The sequence below is a fragment of the Athene noctua genome, chromosome Z (assembly GCF_965140245.1).
Source record: "Athene noctua chromosome Z, bAthNoc1.hap1.1, whole genome shotgun sequence".
In the NCBI taxonomy this organism is placed as follows: Eukaryota; Metazoa; Chordata; class Aves; order Strigiformes; family Strigidae; genus Athene; species Athene noctua.
In genome coordinates this window covers 53859758-53877387 of record NC_134077.1, presented here as the reverse complement: position 1 = coordinate 53877387, position 17630 = coordinate 53859758, and the positions used below count along the sequence as shown (strand labels likewise).

The 17630-nt window shown below is 40.3% G+C and overlaps 1 protein-coding gene and 1 long non-coding RNA gene across 6 annotated transcripts in view; one reads left to right on the top strand and one right to left on the bottom strand.

Moving 5' to 3' along the window:
* The window catches only part of DAPK1 (death associated protein kinase 1), a 93228-nt gene extending 83672 nt beyond the window's left edge, over positions 1–9556 (top strand). For 2 of the 5 annotated variants that reach the window (XM_074931323.1, XM_074931322.1), the window contains 5 exons: positions 691–888; positions 3481–3619; positions 4785–4905; positions 6382–6570; positions 7158–9556. In XM_074931323.1, coding sequence (XP_074787424.1) covers positions 691–888; positions 3481–3619; positions 4785–4905; positions 6382–6570; positions 7158–8390 — 1880 coding nt within the window. In that variant the 3' untranslated portion in view covers positions 8391–9556. Of the gene's footprint in view, positions 1–690; positions 889–3020; positions 3065–3480; positions 3620–4784; positions 4921–6381; positions 6571–7157 lie in introns of those variants that run through there. The other 3 variants (XM_074931325.1, XM_074931324.1, XM_074931326.1) reach the window with 3 other exon arrangements.
* On the bottom strand, positions 4861–11329 carry LOC141973127 (uncharacterized). The gene is made up of 3 exons (XR_012635487.1): positions 11282–11329; positions 7511–7601; positions 4861–4875 (listed from the first exon to the last, which is right to left on the bottom strand). It is a non-coding gene; the product is annotated as an uncharacterized LOC141973127 (long non-coding RNA).
* Between the last annotated feature and the right edge of the window lie 6301 nt (positions 11330–17630).

Below are 17630 nucleotides of genomic sequence, written 5' to 3'. Positions count from 1 at the left end.
TATTTAAATAGAAGTGGTACAAGTGCGGTGGACTTAACCCTAATCAGATGGTGCCTTTGGGAAGTGCCATACAGTGCAACATACTAATACTCCTCCCACCTGGAGCTAAAGAAGATGGCAAAAAGAAGCACAGTGCCGTTGGGATCCTTAACATGGTGATTCTTCAGTCTTGGCTTAGCAACGTGATGCAAATAGTACAGTTCTGTAAAGCAAAGTGTCATTCTTTGAGAATGTTGTTCAGCTGTTTTTAATACCAGTGGTGGCATGTTAAGAGGAGAAGTTAATAAAAATGTTGAACTTTTTTCAGTGAGCGGGAAAATGGGAGCCATTATTCTTGTTTTTCAAGGGAAATACAAGATCCAATGCTGCTGTGCCAGACAAAGGCCACTTTAATGTGTCAGGCTGCATGCATTTAACACACAGGTGCTTCATGTGACATCCAGCTGCATGTCCTAGAGAAGTGAATGTGAGAGAGGAACAGATTATGAGGAATCAACTTCTCAGCCTCTCAGACTGACTGAAACCTGTTCCCTTTGTTCATGATTGCATTTGCAGTCTTAGTTTCTCATGTGCATACAGTTTATCTTCGTAAAAGTTTAAATCAGATTAACTCTTGTTTGTCTTTCCATGGCTGAAAGATGCCTCATGCTTACTGACAAAGTGTGATCTCTTCATCTATTTGTTTTTCAGGAGTTGGTGACTTCAGTATCTGGGAATTCTCTGGGAATCCTGTGTATTTCTGCTGTTACGATTATTTTGCTGCAAATGATCCCACTGCAATTCACATAGTGCTTTTTAGTCTTGAGGAGCCTTATGAAATCCAGTTAAACCAAGTGACCTTTTGGCTCAGTTTCCTGAAATCGCTAGTCCCAGTTGAGGAGCCAATAGGTATGCTCTTTTGCCTGTTAATGAAATATTAGGGGACTGTAGGATAAAGCTTCTTGTGTTTCTCTGCAACTTTGCACATCTTCCATGTTCAGTGCTGTTATGTGTCTTCATCCCCATGTATTCAAACAAACTTTACACAGGGTTTCTTAGAGAAAGGGAATCTTATCTGTGGAACAAGCCTGGAGTTGTTCCACCTCTAACTAAAAAGAGTCATGAGATTCATGACTCTTGTGGCACTGGGATTTACATGGGTAAATGGCAGATGAAGTTTTATGTCAGATAAGCTGTGTGGAAAAGTGTTTTAAAGGGTTGGTACCATGTAAAACCAGTTTTAGACACTTTGATTAAATTCTACTTATATCTAGGCCCAATTAACAGTGTTTCCAGCATTAATTAGTCTTGTCAGTAAGAACAGAACAGCATTGTGATGTTACCTCTCAGTACATGCAGCTTTAACTAGAGTTATATTTGGACTTCAAATATGTTAAATGTTTTGGTGCATCAGGGTGTACGGAAACCAGTATTTCTAGTAAATTTCACTTCACATATTCTCAGACTTTGCACAGTTTTTAAGTAAGTTTACTTAGTATTCAAGCTTTCTAATTAACTGAAAGTTACTTGGCAGGCATGCAAATTAGTTTAAATCACTTTTCTCTAAGAAGGTCTGTAGATCTAGGTATATGTAACCATGTAAGTTGTTTGTGAGCATTAGTCTGCAGACTGTGACAATTTCGTGGACAAACCAAGCTCTGACATGTGTCTTGGTTCTATGGACTGAAATGTTATTCCAGCCAGTTGATCTAACTTAGCACTCACAGACACTTATAATGCTCCTGCGGACTCACTAGACAAACATATCAAATACTTACATAGTACAAAGAGTATTTCCCCTCTCTTCTTGTGTTCTGCTTGATTCTGTATGCATTATCTCAGCCAGACAATGATGAACCAAGTCAAACCTTCGGTTTTCAATTCAGGCATCTGCATGTCTTTCATGTTCCATTTTAGATCAAATCACAGGATTAACAATATGAGCATTTGGATCTAACTGACATGAAATTACTGTAAGAGCCCAGAAATTTGCAGAAAAGTATCAAAGTTGAAAATACAGTTAATTTGGAATTGCTGAAAGCTTTTCACAGCTCTTCAGTCTAGCGAGGAAACTTTATTCTTTGTTTGACTAAGTTAGAATTTAATTGTTTCTTTTTGCTTACCTAATTGTCAGTATTATTCAGATACTTTACTTAAATCAGTGTTTGTACTGGTCAGCTCAATATGGGTACCCATGAATTTTTGTGCTGTTACAAATCTCTAAAGTAATATGTATCCTATTGTCTTGTGAGGAGCGATTGAAGGAGCTGGGACTGTTTAGCTTGAGGAGGAGAAGGCTGAGGGGAGACCTCATCACTCTCTACAGCTACCTGAAAGGACATTGTAGAGAGGCTGGTGCTGGTCTCTTCTCACAGGTAATGAGTGATAGAACAAGAGGGAATGGCTTTAAACTGTAACAGGGGGGGTTCAGACTGGACATTAGGAAAAATTTTTTCACAGGAGGAGTGGTCAGACAGTGGAACAGGCTGCCCAGGGAGGTGGTGGAGTCACCATCCCTGGATATCTTTAAGGGTCATTTAGATGAGATGTTGGGGGATATGGTGTAGGGGAGAACTTTGTAGAGTAGGGCTGATGCTTGGACTCGATGATCCCAAGGGTCTTTTCCAACCTGAATGATTCTATGATTCTGTGTAGTAACTGATGTTAGCAGAAAACTTAAACTTGTGGAATTACTTGCCAGTTACTTTGTCTAAGTCCTTCAGCTGCCACCCCCCACCCCGCCCAAATATTTACTGTTACAGAGGTTTGAGAAAATGTGGCTATTTATGAATGAATCAAGATTGTGTAGCTCTTAGTTGATAAAAACTGAGCAATGATGTAAGCACGTTTCTCCCATGTGAAGTTTTTTCAGACTAGAACAGCAGGATTGCATGTATTGTCTTTTTAGAAAAGAGTCTAATAATGTCTCCTCCTATTTGGAAGATCAGTTTGAGAAAAGATTGAAAATTCTGTTCTGTACTGTCACCTCATTGATGCCATTTGTATCTTTCTTTCTCATTCTTTTTCATGGTTTCTGCCAGGCTTTCCTACTTAACTCTCACCTAAGTGAGAGGTCATTGTTTGTGTAAGTACTGCAAAACAGCATTCATACCAACATATGAATGTTGTAGACATTTTGTATTCTACTTACAGTCCTCTACTCTGAACCTGTAGTATTAACGACCATCAAGAGATTATGAGAAACCCTTTCAAGAAGCTGTTCTTTTTGGTTTTCCTCCTGCTATCATAGTTTGTAGTTAATAGATACATCAATAGTGTTATTGATTAATGTTTTTGCTAAAACAATAAAGTCATGTAATGTTAAATAGCCAAAGCACCAGTGGTGTAAGCACAGTATGGCTATGCTTAGAGTTGGTAAATCCACTGCCAGAGTGATTGGTGTGAAGAATGTAAAATGTATTGCTACTTTGCCCACGCAGTAAGAAAGCCATCTCCATAGGCATGTCTTACAGTGAGGGAGTGCTCTTGTTTCTCTTTTAGCATTTGGTGGAAAGCTGAAAAGTCCCCTGTGTGTTGTTTTGGTCGCCACACATGCTGACATAGTAAATCTTCCTCGGCCTGTTGGGGGAGAGTTTTGGTATGAAAAAGACATGTCGTTATTGAAAGAAATCAGGAACAGGTAAGTGGGGACTGTATTTATATGTAGTGTTTAAAGATGCCAATGATAAAGATAAATTACTGAAATGCATAGGAATATGTAAAAGATTTTTATGTGCCTTAAGCTTTATGATACTATGATATTTTCAGTACATTCAGGAAGCTTATGCAAAAATTTAAACATTTATCTGTATTACAGTGAGTAAGATGCCTTAAGTGAGCTGAAGTGAGACAAGTGGTGCAAAAATTAGTTGAGGCTTAGGAAGTCTCACCCTGTAAACACTGGCATACATCCAAAGGCTGGTGGCTGCCATGTATCTAATGTCTTGGTGCTCGGGTCTTGCAACAGCCTTAGCAAAGTGGGCAGTTCTCAGCTACAAACTCTGGGTGCAAAAGAGGAAGCTTTAAAGTAGAGCCACTCTTTGCTCTGAATTGATTTAGGATGGGTAGGAAAAACACAGGTACTCCCTACACTGTTTATGAAGAGCTGGATGTTGTGGAGTCAGACAGGTGACAAGGTCATCCAGGACGTGACTAGAAGTTAGGGAAACTTCTAGCCTTCTTCAGCAAATGTTTGGAGAGCATGCTAATTGTAGGTGTAAATAGGGAATTTTTCAGGAACATAGTACTGTATAAAGTAACAATAATTTATCTTCACAGTGAGCATATAAGTGGGTAACATGGTACAAGGAACCATCCATACCTGTGAACATAGACACTTGCCTAGACTGTACAAGAAACAGATATAGGAATTCCAGCACAGTAGTGGCAGGGCAGTATCTTAAGCGATTGAAATAAACCAACAGAAAATACCTGTGTGTAATCTTTGGTGCTGGGATCCTTTTAAATGCAAATTAGTCCAGAGCTAGGAAAACAGGTACATGCTCTCAAACGAAGGTGGTTTTGTAATTACAAGTCCTGTGATGGAATTGTAATTTTCTTACATGTCTTCACCCTTCTTTCATAGGAAATACAACAATTTTCTCTCAATATCTCAGTTTATTTTCAAGAAAATAGAGCAGCTATGCTGTCTACGCTTATAAAGTATCTTAGCATAATCAGTACTTAAACTTTTTCATCGTTCCTTGAAGAAGAATAATGTGTGTAATTTAAGACTGTAGTACAACTGGATTAAGAAATAAAACTGGATTTGGAACTAAGTAAATAATAGGTCACTTCTCTTTTAGATTTGGAAATGATCTGCACATTTCAGACAAGTTATTTGTCTTGGATGCTGGAGCATCTGGGTCTAAAGATATGAAGCTTCTCCGAAATCACCTGCAAGATATAAGAAGCCAGATAATTTCTGTAAGTAATGTCTAATGGTCTGGGTTGGGCCAGCCAAAATGTGAAAATACTCTGTAGTAATTTACTGTAAACTTAATACTTACATTATGAAAATGAGAGCAACAAGTGCTGTTCCAATTTTTTAGCAGCATGCATGACACATGGTGATAAACAAACTCCTGACATCAGAGATTCAGTAACCATTTTCAAAATTGTAGGTGTTTTTTACAGGTCACCAAAATTATCTCTCTTGACAGGAGACAAGATTTTCAGTTCAAAGTTACAGTTTTGTATTTTGAATTGACAACGATTGTATTCCAGCATTGGCCCTTCTTTTTTGTTGTTTTTAATCTTTTTTTTTCAATCAGCATAGTATTAGAGAAACAGAATATACTTCAGGCAAATAAGTTTTTTGTAAAAAAACCAAACAAAACACCTGAGTAGAACAGTTTCTTCAGCTGTTAGAAAGATAATTCCCAATAGAGATGTGTGAACTGACTATACACTAACTTTTTAGCGCACTTTTTTACTGAAAAGGATGTGCTTGGAGTTGTATATGTATGTGAAACTGAAGGTAAAATAGCCATGGTTTGATGTTACCACCATGAAGCAATCCACAGAGACTTCTGTACTAAGGGTGACCAACTTCAAGTTAGGTAGCCTATGCTAAATGGATTTAGATTTCCTCATATCAAAGGCCCTCTTGTGTGACACACCAGTAAGACTTTCTGCAGTTAGTTCTGATAGGTATTTGTTTAAAAATTAATTAAAAGTGAATGTATTGCTGAGTTCATTCTATAGACCAAGGAAATCGGTTCAGTTTCATGCAAAATGCAGCCTATTTTATGTTCGCAATGAGATCTTAATATAAGCTTTTCTTCTCTCACAAAACGTAATCATAGCTGTGATCACTAGCTTGAAATCTGGAGGGCTTTGATCTATAAGAAGTGCATCCTGTGGCCTGAGACTGTAGGTTGAAGGCATCAGTGATGTCCAAGACAAGCAGTAGATAAAAGTACCATCTTCTTACCTGGTACCCTGCTGTCTCACCTATTGAAGTAAATTGATCCTGTACAGATACTGATGAGTACAGATTTTAATGTTGGCAAATTTCTGAAATAAAGATTGACTTCTAGACTCATGAAGGCAATTGATACATTTTGAAGTCACTGTTTCAGGTGGTCAGCACATTTGACTGGGCTTTGTTCCACATGTCAGGGTTCCCTTTGTAATCATGGAAAGTTTGCTTATTTCAGAAAAAAAAGTTGTTTCTGGAATTCACTTTATTAAGAAAAGGTAGCTCTCACAGCAAGCGAATGTCAGATGGAATAGTAAGGGTCTATCACAAGGGGAACTCTTTAGATGTGAATATACATCATGAATGCATTAGACCTTGTAACCTCCATTTAAAAAAAACCAAACACAAAACCAACAGTAATAGTACTGTGTTCTCAGCAGAGTAGAATTACAAATGGGTGTTTTCTGTGCTTTTGTAAGACTTGTCCACCTATGACTCATCTGTGTGAAAAAATAATCTCCACACTGCCTTCATGGAGAAAAATGAATGGACCGAACCAGCTGATGTCTTTGCAGCAGTTTGTGTACGATGTACAGGAACAGCTTAACCCCCTAGCAAGTGAAAATGACCTACGGCATATTGCACAGCAGTTGCACAGCATAGGAGAAGTAAGTGTTTTTTTCTAAATTGCATCTCCTTATTAGCAAGGTACTGATCTGATAGGATATTGTTTAATGAGATTTAAGCACATGTCTATGTTTTCTCCTCCCTCTTAAGACATCATAAGTAGAGACTGGTTAATAATGTTTTTTATCATTATTGTCTTGTGGCTCCTATTTCATTCAACATTATTTCTTTGAGATAGTTTATTGCTACAGTTGTAAGAATATAAAATACCCAGAAAGGGTAAGTATGCTATCAGTTTAATTGAGGTAGTGCTTAATGTGTTCACTGATTATGGGAAATTTATGTGTGTCCATTAGAAATTGAATTGTAGGATTTTGCATATGTAACTTGCAGGGCATGGCTAGGCTTTACAGCTGTTGGACTCTAATGGCTTTGCTGCTAGTGGAAATCAAGAACAAGATCTGCTCTTTGATCTGAATACTTGCAAGAAATTAAAATGCACTGTTTGTTTTTATCCTGCCAGCAGTGTTAATTAAATGACTGGGTCAGTAAGTTAGGAAGGAGAGAACACAGGGCATCATCTTGTACCTCGCAAGATGTAAATAGTAACTTTCATATTTATAAACAGATTAACATTATGCAGAGTGAAACTGTCCAAGATGTTGTGCTTCTGGATCCCCGCTGGCTCTGTTCAAATGTCCTTGGAAAAATTCTGTCAGTGGAGAACCCAAAAGCCCTCCATCACTATAGAGGTCGGTACACTATAGAGGACATCCAGCGTCTGGTGACAGATAGTGATGTGGAAGAACTGATACAGATTTTGGATGCCATGGATATTTGTGCAAGGGACCTTAGCAGTGGAGCAATGGTGGATATTCCTGCTCTCATAAAGACTGACAATCTCCACAGGTCTTGGACAGATGAGGAAGATGAGGTGCTAATTTATGGTGGTGTTAGAATCGTTCCTGTGGAACATCTTACCCCATTTCCTTGTGGAATCTTTCATAAAGTTCAGGTGAATCTCTGCAGGTGGATTCATCAGCAAAGCACAGAGGGAGATGCTGATATACGTCTGTGGGTAAACGGATCAAAGATTATGAATCGTGGAGCTGAGCTTTTAGTGCTGCTGGTCAACCATGGTCAGGGTATAGAGGTTCAAGTTAGAGGACTGGAAACAGAGAAGATCAGGTGCTGTTTACTTCTTGATTCTGTATGCAGTACCATTGATAACTTAATGACCACAACCTTACCAGGCCTTCTGACTGGGAAATACTACCTTAGTCCTCAGCAGCTGAGGGAACATCATGAACCAGTAATGGTCTACCAGCCTAGAGACTTTTTTCGTGCACAGAGTCAAAAGGAGACATCACTGACTAACACTATGGGGGGGTATAAAGAGAGCTTTAGTAGTATACTGTGTTTTGGATGTCTTGATGTCTACTCGCAGGGAAGCCTAGGAATGGATATTCATGTTTCTGATCTGAATCTGCTTACCAGGAGAAAATTAAGTCGACTTTTGGATCCACCTGATCCTATGGGCAAAGATTGGTGCCTTCTGGCCATGAATCTGGGCCTCCCTGATCTTGTTGCAAAGTACAATACAAATAATGGAACACAAAATGACTTTCTTTCGAGCCCAGTCCATGCCCTTCTGCAGGAGTGGAGTAATGCCCCTGAGAGCACTGTAGGTATTCTGATGTCTAAGCTAAGGGAATTAGGTCGCAGAGATGCAGCAGACTTTTTACTAAAGGCATCTTCTGTATTCAAAATAAATTTAGATGCTAATGGTCAAGAGGCTTATGCTTCCAGTTGCAACAGTGGCACATCTTACAACTCAATTAGCTCTGTAGTGTCACGGTAAGAGCAGGTGTTTCACATGGACATCTTTTCAAACTGCAGAAAGGATAAAAGATACAGTGCAAGAGCTTCTGTGCATTTTCATTTATGAGGTTTTGTGTCAAAGGATCTTTATTCTTCTCCAGCACCACCGTTTTGTGCATAAACTTCCTACTTCTAACTGGAATTGTTGCTCTTTATTAAAAAGGCTTATGTACTTCTGGTGGTTTAAAATTTTTCCTGATACATAATGTGCTGCTTAATACTGCCATTTAACTGGAAAGTTTTAACTTTTGGATTACATACTGCAACTGTTTTATAAAATACTTTGATTCTCCCCATAAAAGGTAGGGAGAGAAGAATAGCACATATTACCTGAAATGTGTATTTCTTACACCCTTTTTTTTTCATCATGTCCTGTGCTTAACATTTTTTTTGTATTTGTAAGGAAAGAAATCCACCATTTGTAGTCAATCTGACTGAATTTAAAACCACATTGTTTATAGCTGAAAAAGCGAGTGCCTTTTGCTGAAGGGAGGGTGCAGTTGATTTGAATGACCCTGCTGGAGTAACAAGAACATGCTACCTCTGTTTCACTTAAATTGTCTGCATGCTTATCATTGCAAGTGGTGCTTGCCTTTTAATTTTTCCACACTTCTAAAACATTGGTGATGACTCACGCAGAGCATTCTTGTGCCAGTAATATGGGTAGAGACATGTGATACCTAATCAGCATCAATTACAGTCAAATCATAATGTGAAAATCTCTTGAACTTGCCAATTATCATGCTTCATTATTTCCATGCACCTCAGGTAAAAGTTCATATCGTTTCAGAGTTCAAAAAACACAAGTGTTGGATACTGCAGAATAATATTGTATAGTTGTCAGTTGTAATTTGTGTATAACAGGTTTTCTATTTTAGATCCTGCATTACTTACTTCCTGTACTTGAAAACTTTCATGGGGATAAAAACAAAAAGGAAGCAAGATTTCTTGCAGTGATAACTTTTAAATTGATATGAGGGAATATGACCCATTCTCTGTTCTAAAAAGCATGTAATTTTAATGGTGCGATGTGTGTTTGTTTATATATATTGTATGTACATATATTAATACTATTTTTTCCTTAATCTCGCAATGTAGTAAAATTTTGAAGGATTTTTTTACAAATAAACTGTTGCTTGTTGCGTCCTTGTTGTTCATATTCTGTAGCTGAAAGGGAGCAAAATTTCTTTTTTCCTTACAGTCACAATCTTTGAGAAGCAGTGCCTGGCTGCAGAAGTTCTGGGAACCTCCTTCACTTCAGGGGGATTTCTCAGTATGCTGGAGGAATATTTATTTATTTACTGCAGAGGTGATTCCTCTGCAGCAGAGGGATTTGCATTCATGTCGATAAATGGCTAGCCAGTTTTGCTGCACAGCTTTTCCTTTGTGTTTTTTCACAATGGATACCAAAACAGCAGATGCAAGTCTGTCATCAGGAATCCTCCAGATTATGCTGTGTTGCAAAGGGGAAGAACACTGCTTTCAGAGCCTGTGCTGTGTCCTTTACATTAAGGATCCCTCTATCACACGAGGGACTGTGCTGCTGCTGTTAGTTTAAACTCTCAGCATCACTCACTAATAGCTGCACAGTCTCTGTATGGCACTCTGCAGGCAGCTCTGCACAATACCTCCTCCTTGTGTATGCTGCAAAGGAATTGAACAGGCTCTTCTGAAAATGCTAGTTGCCGTTTCCCACTGCCTTTGGTTGTATATTTTACCCTTGCTTTATTAAATCCTTCCCCAGACATCCCTGGGCTCCTCTGTTAAATGTTTTTAAAAGTCTAGTCCTCAATGAGAAGTATGGTTCATGAGCAGTCCTACCTTGGCGGTGTCTGTGCTCCTGATAATCTGACAAATTTGAGTTCAGCACCTCCCACTACTGCTCAGAGTTGCTCAAGTGAAGAGCCCAGCTTTCTGCAGCCTGTATTTGCCTATGTTACTTCATGGCCACCACCATTGCTTCACATTCCAGCTGTGGACATTTTCAGCACCTTCTGTCAGATTCTGGTATGTGAAGGGGTCTTTCTCATCTCAAAAGACACTCTGGTTTTCTAACTGGTTTCTTTATTAGGCCTGTTCCTCAGGCATCAAACTTGCGAGTTACCTTCACTGAGTCTGTCACTGCCAAGGAGTGGGACTTGGTATCACAAGTCCTGTGAGAGCAGACTACTGTGAGATGCTTTTCCCATGCAGAGCTGTCAGTGGTGTCTCTTAGTTTATGATTTAATTCACCACTGTACTGCTTGTGGTGGAGTGGCAAGATGTTGAGCTCCTCCCCTGCCTGCCTCCCCAGGTGCTTTATGCTTGTTCAAAATGCATGGCTGATTTAACCAACGTTGATGCAGTAGGTCTTTTTTTTTTTTTTTTTCCCCCTCCCAATAGCATGTTCCTGACAATTCTCTGTTTCCACTTACTGTAAAATGCAACCCTGGGAGTATAAATTACTTGGCAGATGCTATGATGGATCTTTGGGGATCACAGCCTATTGCATCATTTACGGTTTTCATGGTAATAGGTTCAGGAAAGTGAATCACAGTCACAGGATAGCTTTGGATGCTTTCCTATAAATCATGTGCCACTGACAAAAAAAAAAATAGTCCTAAATGACAATTTTGATCCTTTCGGTTTCTTCACTTTTATTGATTTCCTGGTTTGTATTGTGAATGCAGCTAGGAGGAGAGCTTCATTCCACAGTTTTTAGAACAGTATTTAAAATGTGCTGATCCTGCCTGACTCACTCCAGAAATGGAGGAAATTAAAGTCTTTGCAAGATCAAAAAAGTTTAGCCCTAAATGTGAATTATGTATAGGTTGTGCAGGGAACATGCTAAGCTCAGCTGCTACTGTGAAATAAGTGAAGCTGCATACTAACCATTAGAGCTTCTGTTCCTTGCACTTCTTTGTAGCTTCAGCAGAGCTTCTGAAACAATTCTGAGGATAAAGCAGATTAGCCCAAATGTTCATTTTGTCTTCAAAATCTATCATATAGACAAACTCTCAACCTTGCAACACAGTTGCTTAAGGCCAAGATGCATTACAGATGATCTTGCGGGTCAGAAATATATGTTGCTGGCGTCTGGACTTTAATACTGAAGAAATTTTCTGAAGAAGATGGAGACGATGCAAGTATTTTGGTGCAAACCATTTTTCCAAGTTGAGGCATTTTTCCCTGACATGTAGCAGCATGCATAGGATAGGAAAGTGCCTTGTGTTGCTGCTTGTATTAAGTTTTACTGGTTTTGCACTCTGTGGGAGTTACGCTGCTGACCTGACTAGTGAGTTTGGAAAGCCACAGATCAGTGGCTACATGCAAATTGATTTTGAGGGTGGGACAAGAAGCGCATCCAGAGGTGACCCTGGGTGGAGATGGTTATATATGATTCTTCTTGCCTTAAAAGGATGTAAACTGGAGACAGCCACAGGTTTTAGGGTCCTTGTCATTCAAAGGATTGAGAAAGAGTTGTGAAACCAGGAGTTAGCAAGTCCCAAGTGTCAAGAGACTGACAGAGCCAGGAAGCTTAGAGAGGAGCCAGAGCAGAGTTTCCTAAATGGTCAAGTCTCTAGAGAGTGCAACGGTGAAGCTGTTAGAGCTGACTATGCTGGAGCCAGTTCCACGTCCTAAACTTGTGCTGGCTCTGTTGCCCACTCCAAGGAGAAGTTACCTGTTAGTTCATTGCAACTGTTGTATTGCAGAGATGCTGTGTTGCAGCATCCTTGTTTAAAAAGCTGCCTCAATTTGTATCACTATTTCAGCTTTGCCAATGAAATGAAGGAATAATGCCCAAGTTGTAACTCCAAACAAAGTAAATAAAGCACGCATTGCCTGAAACCTGTTTAGTCAGAGGAAATGGAGCAGTGCAGTATCTTCTTTGAAGGTGGCCTGAAAGTACTATGTACAATATTAAAATTTATTTCTATTTGAATTTTTGTTTGTTAAACTCAGTCCAGTGGGTCACAGAAAACATTAGACAGAACCACATATCCACTCCTGCATCTTTTCAGCCTTTGTCTGACTTGGAATGCAAGGTAGTGGGTAGAAAAGGAAAAACAAACAGTTTTTAACAATGCCTGCAGTACTCTGTTTCCAAAAGGCTTACAGCCAAGCCACTCACACTTTGCAGGTAGAAGTGTTTGGCTCTCCAAAAGTCAGATGAGCTTTAAATAGAAGATGACTGATGGTATTCCTCTGTGTGGCTACACTGTTTATCTTAACAAGCTTTACAGGAACAGTGGAGCCAGCAGCTAATGCTGCCTCAAAGCCAGATGAGGATCTCGGTGGACCTGGTTCGGGTTTGCATAAAACAAATTGACCTAGCGTTTCTGCACCAGCCAGACTACCCTGGGTGAGGCCTAAATCTAAAACACGTGTATTTAAAGATCATTCTTCAGAATGCAACCACATTGCTCAGTATGTACCTCAAAAATACCAGTCCTGCCCTGAGACGGGGTGAACCTGGACTGTCTTGCCCAAACTCTGGGTCCTGCTCTCACTAAGCCTAGAATAACTACTCAACTAATACGCACTCTTATCTTCTAGGCAGAGAAGAAAACAAGGAAGAATCCTGTGCAGGGTAACAAGGGGTCTTGAACAGGAGTAAGTGCTTAGGCATGCTGCATCTTACTCACATGGGTTTGCTGGCAAAGAGATGTTGTCAGCCTGGGCCCATACTTCCTCCTGCTGAGACGTCGTTGTAGCATTTCCTGGCAATAGTTCAGGAATTTCTAGTGGCTCTGTGTCCAGATTCAGGAATATTCACTCTCTTGTACTGGCATAGGATACAAAGAGTTGCAGCTCAGTGAGGCATCTTCCCTGTGGACTTGGACATTGTCTCAGCAGAGTGTAACTAACTGACCTCGAGAAGCTTTGGGCCATATGAGTTGGAAGGATAGTCAGGATGCTTCTGCTGTATCTCAGCAGTTGAGGCTGAGGGGGGGGGGGGGGGCGGGGCTACATGGCAAAGGGCGTGGAATTTGCATGGGTTAGTAAGGGCTGGCTGAGACACCAGCATGTGGTGCATGGGGAGGGGAGAATGAACTTGTGCTTTACAAAACTGTTGTCAGGGAAATGGGAGAGAATGGAGGGCTCTTGCTTTAGGGGGGGTGTTAAACTGCTGATGCTGTTAAAAGATTATATATGTATGCATCTTTTGAGTCACACTGCACTTCACTTTTTACTGCTTACTGCATTACAAAATCTGCTATCTTAGCCTGGCCACAAAGTATAATTTGATAACTGTAGTCTGTTTCCCTCTAGAGATGAATCAGTCTCACTTGCATACCCCCTACACAGGACTGCTTACAAGCCAAAACTTCTGTCACAGGGTGAATCAACTAAGCAGAGGGAGTGCAGAGAGAAGAGAAGGGTCATCTGCTGGGACCATTGGGATAACGTCAGCAAATCCTGTTATCACTGAATTTACCAACAAAGCACTACAACTTCGTAGTATTTGCATCTTTTTTAGTTCTTTCTATTGGTTGCAAATGTGAAAAAAAAATATTCTGCTGAGTGCAAACAACTATGGCTAAGCCAAAGCATTTATTACTGTGGAAAACAGCGTGCAGATCTTGTAAGCTTGTGCTGAAGGTGGTGTGTCTGCGCATGAAAGCCTGTGCCAAAGCCAGGTGAGTTGCAGGCCGAAAGCAGATCCCTACTTTCCTAAACCTATAGTGTGGATTATTTCATCATTCCTAAGGTACGTATCTGCAGAAGAAGCAAGAAGGAGATTATTGTGGGGGCATTTCCACCCATTAAAGCTTTTGATAGCTAGGACTAGATTCTTTGATTTCGTTATACATAAGAAGTTAAACACCATCTTCTGCAACTAGAAGGCTTTGAATTAGAATTTTCTACAGACTCCTGGAGACTGCACTGGCAGCTGGAGAATGTTGTACTCATTAGCTGGGAAACTGTGAAAGGGGGGTGAGTCACTGTAACCAAATTAGCATCAGATAGGATGGGCTAATTTTCCTTGGTCAGAAGGAAATATTGCTTGCAGCTGTTAGACCTCGCAGTCAAGTGCTGGTAAGGGTTTCAGAGGAAGATTGAGGCAGTGACCTGCAGCATCAGCCTGCTTATAGAGGTTCAGAAAGGAGTTGTGGGAATGTTTAACTGATGGATTAACTGAGTTGCCATGTATGCTTCAGGAACTGAATCACTGCCCAGAGCTTGGAAATGCTATTGGGAAGTGAAGGATTTCCAGAGCTTTCTATCCCAGGTAATACTACCTGGTAGAGAAGTGCTTTGAAAAGGGGTTGTTGCTGCCTGCTCAGGAAAATATGGAAAGGAAGCTAATCTGGTGTCAGTCTGGGTGTACAAGACAAGTGTAAAGAATGAATACAAAAGCCACCATGTGACCTTTCCATTTGGCATTCATTTTCTAAGGCCCAGTGTTTGTACTTAACCAAACAGGGAGAGTATCTTTTAGCAGAAGGTTGAGTGTTACAGGAAGAACCACTTGCTTAGCTGTGACTTAGCACCATACAGTTATCCTATTTCTTACTGTCCTGGCTAGGAAAGCTCTGTAGGAACTTGAACAGCCACTGAAGAAAACAGCCACCTCACACGTGTGAAGGAGAAATTCTGGCTTGCTCTATGCATTATTCTTCAGTAAAGATACTCAGTTATTTAAATGTTCCAGTCTTCCATGCTAGTGCAGTAGTTTCACAATTCCCCTACTGGACCTGCCTTCCTGCTTTAAATTACCATGGGAAAGAGTGCTGTGTCACTCATGAGATGAGTCAGCTGTTGCACAGAGGAAGAGCAGAGGTCAAAGCAAATGGATGTGGTAGCTGCTGTCGCTGGTCAGATTAATCCAGTGGTCCCAGGATTAATCTACTCTCAGTCCATCCATGCTCCTGACTCCAGCACAATTCAACTGTGCAGTATGGATGTGAGCTCTCTGAATTTCCCATGGCTTTAGCTGCAAATCCATTGAAGAGAACAGAGGGGTGTGACTGTCTTATGTTTTTCGTTGTGGTGTGATTGACTTGAAGCATCTTTCACGTCTTACCAGGAGCTCAGGAACAGGCTTTGTAAGCACAAAAAGATATTGCTAAGCTCAGGTTTGACATTTGTGTAGTTGTATAAAGCCCAATACCACTGCATTAAACAGTAAGGGGGACACTCCTGCCTGATTCAGTGTTCACTGGGCTCTGCTTTTCGTTCCCAGAAGGGAAGCTAATTTCTGTACAAGTTCTGGAAAGCACTTGTTTTCAGAAAGTGTTTATCATCTTGATCTCTGGTTCACATTGTTTTTAAGATGTGGTTTCAATAAAATCTAAAAGTTTTCCCTAATGGAGAAACAATCATTAGCATCAATTCTCTACTCGTATGAGCTACCAATAGAGACTGCTGCCAACTGTCACTTTGACTGGTAAGTGAAGTAATATGCAATTTTTTTCTGACATTAGAAGAATCAGTTTCAAAACCTGATAGAAGAACCTCCTTTAATCCTCATTACACATCTACATAGTAACTACCACAGGAGAGTCATGACTTCTGCATTCCTCTACATCACAGATAGAAATGAATGAAGACTACCCTCCCTAACAGGTTATTGTTGATCCATGCATACCCAGTAGGCATGAAGCTTGTGGTTCCTTCTACAGGTGGTTGGACCTACAAGGATCACTTGTGCCACTACATAATTCTTGATGTCCACCAGGCCCAGAGCCGTATTTTGCATAAGCTGAAGCCAGGATTTCCAGGATTTGTAGCTTGGAGGAACTGACCTGCAGACCTGGTCTCCGTCCTACTCAAGGGCTTACATTTCTCTCCCTGTCCTTTTACTCCTGTTATCTGCCCACAGCACCACATGTTTATCCAGCTGAGGTGAGCCTCAAAAGTAAAGTGAGCAAACAGTGCTAATGATGATTTTGAGAAGCTGTGAGATCAGATGCAAGTAAGGTCATTTCAGTTGCAACAACAAGCTGGTTTTGTTCTTTCTGCAACTTCCAGTTTTAAAAAAATAATCTGCCAAGTAAACTCATTTGTCTTTCTCAAATCTAGGAAATGTAACAAAGTCTGGAAAGCTTGTAGTATAAGTGATTTGGGCTATATTCTGAAATACAGCCATTAAGAAATAGGGCTAGAATTGCTCATTGGAAACATTGTCCAAGAGTACTGTCTCTCAGGCCAAGCAAGAGTCTGACTTCTCTCTCCTCTGCTTGGTAGAAATGCTTTCTGCCATTGCCCAGTGGAAGACACTCTACTGTGGACTAGAGGGTGCTTCCCAACACTTACAGATCCCAACTGATGTACTGTGCAGGTATGTATTTCAGTAATTCAGACAAGGCCTCCATTAGCACTGCAAACAACAGAGACTTCTCGATGTGCTCTGTTGCCATCAGGCAGGGTGTGGTGCTAGGTTATTAAACTGCCTTTGTCACTTAGTTTTCATCTGACACATGCTTAATTGTGAGGATGTCCTTCCTCTTGTTAATGTTTGAATTGTCCAACTGTTGATGATAGATGTTGTCCAAATGATGTTACAGTAAAAATTATTTGCAGCCACAGACGTAGCATTATGGTACAGCCAAGTTGAGACTCTTGACATGTCTCCTCACATTTCCCAGCATTAGCCAGGAATGGCACCATATTATTTCTGACAGGCAGAGATGTGGTAGTTGATGTGGCCAAGGGACTGCCTTGTACTTCCCTGTGGAGAGATGAGGACTGTAGTGTAAGCCATAAGTGAGAGAGACTTTATTGAATGTTCTCTGTCATCTCTGCCTATTTTTATTAATTAATGAAAGAAGGCTGGTGATGAAAGTGGAATGGGAATGTGAAAAATAAGAAAATATGTGAAATCAGTGACTTCTCAACCTTGCCAAATGGTTGGGGATGTTATGTACTAATTAGCTGTTGGTCAAAGGTGCAGTGTTCAAATGCCAGAGACTGAAATTAGAGTCCAGGCTTCAAAAAGGGTTGGTGTTCATGCACAAGGAACAAATTTACAAGCTGTCTGTTTTACTATATCACAAATGGCTATAGCCCTTCCTTCCAACTTTTAGTCATTTGGTGCACCAAATTTCAGAGGCAGTTTCAAATCTGGGAAGCCAGATGTGCTCCTCCTAACCTCTGCTACCTGAAGCCTGTCTAGGATCACCAGCTCCAAGGAGCTGAGTAAATAAAACATTTTGTGGAGTGGGAATGGAATAATTAAGTATTAAAATAGCCTGACTACAAAACTTACTGATGGCATTCACCTTAGCAAAACATC